At 34.4% G+C, this 6783-nt stretch overlaps 1 protein-coding gene across 1 annotated transcript; it reads left to right on the top strand.

The window, feature by feature from the left end:
• The first annotated feature begins 506 nt into the window (after positions 1-506).
• LOC131039230 (putative UPF0481 protein At3g02645) lies at positions 507-2951 on the top strand. Its single transcript, XM_057971935.2, has 2 exons — positions 507-568; positions 1179-2951. Exon 2 carries the CDS (start codon positions 1217-1219, stop codon positions 2801-2803), a length of 1587 nt encoding a protein of 528 aa, XP_057827918.2. The 5' UTR covers positions 507-568; positions 1179-1216; the 3' UTR covers positions 2804-2951.
• The last annotated feature ends 3832 nt before the right edge of the window (positions 2952-6783 follow it).

Below are 6783 nucleotides of genomic sequence, written 5' to 3'. Positions count from 1 at the left end.
TTGAAAAGCTATAAGAGAGCACAGTAATGGCATCATGAGATTTTCTTTTGGCATCTCCGTACCCATCTATCCCCTTCAGTACTGTTTTCTTCAATCTTTTTTTTATGTGTGTTAAATTCTCTCATATTTTATTCTTTCTCCTCCCAGTTTCTTGAACGTTCTTCTGCTTTTAGATGTTCCCTCGGGCATCTTGTATTTCGAAATTCGCCTGTCAGTCACATTTTTCTCTTTCTTCTTCTCTGAGGACCTTCTAAAATGATGCTCATCACTTTCCTCCTCATTCTCTTGCGTGATTTCCATGTGGCTCTTTTATTATAAATAAACAATTAAATTAGATAACAAGGTTGAGGGCTTAAAAAAAGTAGAATAAAATAAATATGCAAAGGAAAAACCATCATGAGAATAAAATAAAGAATTGATGTGAAACAGAGACTTAACAACCAAATTATAAGAAATAGTGTGATATTGAAAAGCTATAAGAGAAACCCGATCTCTCTTATTTGTATAACGCAGTGCAGCATCCAGGAATTGGGCTCCTCTTTAAATGTTTTTCTATCTACTTACAACTGTGAGTATTTATGGTTTTGTTCTTATTTTTTTGAGTTATTTTGTTTTCAGTTTTACTGTCAAGTTGCCTTTGATTTGTCTGCTGTTAAATGTTTAATAGGCTGTTTATCCTTGGAATAAAAAGCACATATAATTTCAATACATTGAATTTGATCGATTTTTTTTATCAGTTCAATTAGTGAGAGTTGTGATTTAGAAATATTATTTTTAGTTATTATTTGGTGGAAAATTTTATTATGATGTAGATGATTGTGGATAAATTTGGTTAATCCAGTTGTTTTGTTAGATTATTTTAAAACTTCCTTCAGGCTTAAATTTGATGGCCATCCCTACATGTCATGAAAATTTTATGACAGTTTTGTCAATGTTCATGTTTTAAGAAAAATATTACTTATCAAAAAATAATATAAGAAATTTAAAATTAGAAAACAATGATAAATTAGTGATTTATGAAAAAAAATAAAAAAATTTACTATTTTAGAAAGATTCTAATTCTATTTGTATTTTTATTATAGATATTATAAAATAATATATTATCATAAGTTAAAATACTAGCTGTAACAAATTTTTTACAACTTATTAATAATTTCAAGTAATTTTGTTTTCTTCAGACTTCCTTTTCATCCCCAGGGTCTTCTGACTGTTAAAAATGGCGAGCAAAAACCAGGCTGTAAACGAATTGGAAATACAGTTAGTAGAATCACAAGAACGTCACTTATGGTTTGATAATGTGAAGGGCAAGTTTGAATTTCACAAGCCCGAAGACGATAAGCCAGATGATAGCGCAGGAAAGCTTTCTCCTGTGTCCCTAAACAGAGTACCCATGTATCTCAAGGACTTAAAGCCATATGCATATGTGCCTCGAGTGGTCTCTTTGGGCCTTTTTCATCACAGGATGTCTCAGACTCTCTCTCAGATAGAGTTAAAAAAAGTAAAGGCCGTAAATCGATCAGTGAGAAGGCTCCCAAAAAACCAGCAGCACGCACGCTTTCTAGTGGAAAAAGTGCAGAGCTTGCTTCCAGAAATTACAGCAAGCTACGAAGGAAAGCCAGAGTGTGAGGAAGAAATCCTTGCGTGGCTCTTCACTCTAGACGGATGCTTCATTCTGGAGACTCTCAGGCTTCTCAGTGATGAATCACGATGGAACCCCAATGCTGATTCGGGATGGAACTTCGATCCCGTTTTCAATAGAAACAGGGTCCAGTCTTGTCAATTTGATATTTTCACTGACCTGCTGATGCTTGAAAATCAGGTTCCCATGATCGTCCTCATTCAGCTGTTGGAGATGGAGGAAAACTTAACAGAAGAAGCAGAAAGGACACAGCTGCTTAGAATGATATGTGACGGTATAATTGCCTTGGCTCACCCTTTCTCATATTCTATGCAGCGGAAAACAAGGGAACCACTAATAGAACATAAAGAGCGGGAGGCAAAACTGAGAGAAAAGCTCAAGTCAAAGTATAGAAATCTGAAGGAATACAACCACATTTTGGGATTTTTTCATGATTTCATTGTGAATGAGTCCGAGACTACCCATGGCGAAGAACAAACCCAGGATGTTAAAATAACAGTACCAGAGGGCCGTCGTCATTCTCATTTCGATGGCTCTAATCCTTGTAGAACACTCCATGATCGTAGAAAAGAGTCTGATAATCGAATCCTTCGGGCTTCTGCGACAGAGTTAAACAATAAAGGAATGAAGTTCAAGGCGTACGAGGGAGTTCCGTCCGCCATGGAACTCCGTTTCGACAAAAAGAAAGAGACTTTGTTTCTCCCTATGATATGGGTATCTGATGCTACAGAGATGATCTTCAGGAACCTCATGGCTGTGGACGTCTGCCAAGAAAAAGAACTCACTGTTATCTCAGAGTATGTGTTTCTGATGAATAGTTTGATCGAATCTGACAAGGACGTGGCTTTGCTGAGGAAGAAGGGAGTAATTCAGAGTTCCATTGGCAGTGATGAGGAAGCGACTGACCTGTTCAATAGTCTGTGCAAAGGAATTAACTTCACTCTCTCTGATGAAGATAAGTTTATGAGTTTGAAGAGTGATGTTAATAACTGGTACAGAAGCCGAACTGTTGTGAGATTTATGAGGTGGGTGGAGACTCATCCAAAGCTTGTGCAATTTGCCGCTATGTTTTGGGCTGTTATTCTTGTTTTGGCAAGTGCAGCGCCCTCATTTGGGCAAATAATTAAACAATTCAACAGAAAGCACTGTAATAAGGATGAATAGCTCGGTGATAATAGATCCCAATATAGTGTAATAATATGACTGTTGTGACCATAGAAAGTGTGTGTATGAGCAGCTCATAGCTGCTAATATACTTCATAAATTTCAAAGTATTTTGTATATCTTCGTACAAACAAATAAGATGAATACATTGAGAGCTTTCACATTTACAAGCGCTTCTATCTGAAATGTTCATTAAAATAATTAATAAACATCTTTTTAGAAGGGAAGGGTTTAAATCACACACTAAGCTTATATTTCTAGGCTTAAAAGTATTAAATACTCAGAATTGATTGACATTTTCTAGGTTTAATAAGTTGCTTAATGTATGTTGTCATACTAAGAATACACTTCTAGGTTTAAAAATGTTAAACAATTAGAATTGACTAACATCCTCTAGACTTAATATATTGCTTCGTGTGTGAGGTTTAAGGCTCACTCTCTAAGGGGCCTCTCCCCTTTGATAACAATCAGATGTCTGGGATCAATATTAATGTTGACCATTGATTTTGAGCCATTGGAATCTGAAAGTCAAATTGAAAATCACTCTAGAAGGGTTTCTATTGTCCGCTTCTATAATAATGTGTTGTTCATATGCTTCTCTTCCTTCACCCATTTTTGGAGCTCTTCAATTTTTTTATGGTTTCTCAACTCAATTATTTCCGTATTTTGTTTTGGATCATCACTTGTGCCCTTCCTATGATTTTTAGGAAGAATGCCTTTCATTACTAGTAACACAATGCTTACTTCTGTAACATAAGATGTTCAATTCAAAATCCTCATAATATAACGAGCAAGTATCTACAAATAAGATTTTGTAGATAGTTTACAATATGATATTAAAGGTACATATTTAATGGTGATTTGGAATAAGTCAAATTGTGAGAACCAAAAGGATAATTCCTCTCTTGAGAGAATATATCCTTGAGGTCTTTAGGGTATTGGTTTCGAGTTTCGTAAGATTAGTTAAGAAAGACAAAATGTTATTTCAACAAGGAGCTTGGATATGCTTCAAGTACAATTAGGTTTAGAGTTCGGGAAGCTTAGTTTAAGGGATAAGATAATCTAATCTTACCCTAACTAGCACATGAAGAAAGATCAAAATCTAAATGGTGATAGAAAGAGCATGAGGGAAAAAAAAAATTCAGGTACATAGAGAGAAAAGGTCCATTATCTGCAATAAGAGACACACATATGAAAGCATTTTCTACAAACTTAACACATATAGCTCATGATATTTAAAAAACAGGTGAGTTATTTTTTAAGTTTTAAATATTTGTTAAGATTGAGAGGAAAGATATAATTCTCAATTCTATAATACAAAGAAATTATAGATAATAATTATGTGTCTTTATCTTCTCATATCTATCACTAATGTTTAATCTTTAATAATAAAATCATTCATCTAAATGATAACAACTATTATTTCAAAAAAATAATAAATTATTTGTTAAAGTATATTATAGAAATAATATTAAAAAGTTATAGTTTAATTAATAATGATAATTGTATATCCTTTGACTACACCATACACTGATTTAAAACCAATAAAAATAAGAAAATAAAACAAACTTATAAAAGATATAAAAACTGATAAAAGCAGCAGCATCACAGAACCATTGTAGATATGACCGAAACTTCACTTGTACATATTCTTTTAATGTTATACCTGTTCCTGCACTTTTCTAATTTGTGAACTGTCCTTAAAGTAAAAGCGGGAGTTCAAGCACCTTGGAATTTAACAAAAGTAAGTGAAGATATCTAGGGGTTTCCCTGTAACAGAGAAGGAAGCTTAACCTGTATTTGAGGTAAGAGAAATAATCACTATAGAGCAAAATTTCCTCGTTTATAGAGAATCTCATTAACCATTGTTGGGCATTTTGAAGTGACCAAAGCTACTATGAAGAAAGAAAAACAATGATGTTAAGCGAACCGAATTATTATGGCAGGAGTGATTTTGAAAGGTTATAAAAGAGAAGATCATTGGCCTCTTTTGACTAGTAGTGGCATCATGAGACATTCTTTTGACCTGCCTGTACCCCTCTATCCCCTTCATTACTACTTTTCTTTGCTAAATTCTCTCATGTTGCCTTCGACGTTCTGCTTTTAGATGTTCGCTTGGGCATCATGTACTGCGAATTATGCGAGTCACTCACATTTTACTTTCGTTCTTCTCTGAGGACCTTTTAAAATGATGCTCTTATCACTTTCCTCTTTATCCTCGAGCGTGATTTTCATGCGACTCTTTTGGCTAGCCTCTTTTTCTATTTTATTTCTATTTGGGAAATAACCTTGTCTAAAGTGATAGTTAGATCAAAGGAATGAAGTTCAAGCAAGGGAGTTTCCTCTACCATGGAACTCCATTTTGACAGACAGAAAGAGACTTTGTTTCTCCGTGTGATATGGGTATCTGATGCTACAGAGATGATCTTCAGGAACCTCATGGTTGTGGACGTCTGCCAAGAAAAAGAACTCATTGTTATCTCAGAGTATGTGTTTCTGATGAATAGTTTGATCGAGTCTGACAAGGACGTGGCTTTGCTGAGGAAGAAGGGAGTAATTCAGAGCTCCATTGATAGTGACGAGGAAGCGACTGACCTGTTCAATAGTCTGTGCAAAGGAATTAACTTCACTCTCTCTGATGAAGATAAGTTAATGAAATTGAAGAGTGATGTTAATAGCTGGTACAGAAGCCGAACTGTCGTGAAATTTATGATGTGGGTGGAGACTCATCCAAAGCTTGTGCAATTTGCCGCTATATTTTGGGCGGTTTTTCTTGTTTTGGCAAGTGCAGCGCCCTCATTTGGGCAAATAATTAAACAATTTTACAGAAACCACTGTAATAAGGATGAATAGCTCGATGATAATAGATCCCAATATACTGTAATAAGATGAATGTTGTGATCATAAAAAGTGTGTATGAGTAGCTCATAGCTGCTAATACAAGATGAATGTTGTGATCATAAAAAGTGTGTATGAGCAGCTCATAGCTGCTAATACTTCATAAAGTCCAAAGTATATTGTATATCTTCATATAAAGAAATAAGACGAATGTATTCAGCGCTTTCACATTGAATCGCACTATTATTCTAAAATGAAAGGTTTGTCTCGCTTTATGATTTACAGCCGTTCTCTACTGAAATGCTTAATTTCACATTAAAATATTTAATAACAAGCAGGTACGTCTGGTATCAGTTTTAATGTTGACCATTGATTTTCAGCGAATGGAATCTCGAAGAAAAATTGAAAATCACTCAAGAAGGGTTTATATGGTCTGCTTCTATAATGATGTGGTGTTCATATGCTTCTCTTCCTTCACCCATTTTTGGAGCTCTTCACTTTATTGTGGCTCCAAACTATATTATTTCCGTACTTTGTTCAGGCGCATCACTTAGAGTCTGGAATGACTCTTTGCATTGCACGCTACTTTGATGGATCCATTTTTCCACTTTTATGCTCTTCCTATGATTCTGACAGAAGATTGTCTTCAAAATACTATTCTTAACACAATGCTTACTTCTCTAGCATTAGAAGTTCAATTCAAAATCCTCATAATATAATGAGAGCAACTATCTACAAAATAAGATTACAAGAAGATATCAAAGGTGAATATTTAGTGGGAATTGGAACAAGTCAAATAGTGAGGAATCGAATGAGTGAAGACTGAAAGGAATAATTCATTTTTCGAGAGAAGATTAAAGATATCTTCAGGGAATTGGTTTTGAGTTTTGTAGGATTAAAGGGCTTGGAGATGTTCCAAGTACAATTAGGTTTACAGTTTGGGAAGTTTAGTTTAAGGGATAAGATAATATAATTCTATTTTAATTAACACATAAAGAAAGATGAAAAGCTAAATGAGGAAAAAATCAGATATAGAGAGAGAAAATGTCCATCATCTGTAAGAAGAGACACATACATTAAAGTATTCTCTACAAAATTAATATCTATAGTTTATACTATTGTGAATTATGTTAACGCCCATA

This window comes from Cryptomeria japonica, chromosome 10 (assembly GCF_030272615.1).
Source record: "Cryptomeria japonica chromosome 10, Sugi_1.0, whole genome shotgun sequence".
Taxonomy (NCBI): domain Eukaryota; kingdom Viridiplantae; phylum Streptophyta; class Pinopsida; order Cupressales; family Cupressaceae; genus Cryptomeria; species Cryptomeria japonica.
This window is presented reverse-complemented; position numbering and strand designations above follow the sequence as displayed.

Coding starts and splice junctions, on each gene's coding strand:
- LOC131039230 (XM_057971935.2), top strand. CDS start 1,217: ATGGCGAGCAAAAACCAGGCTGTAAACGAATTGGAAATACAGTTAGTA.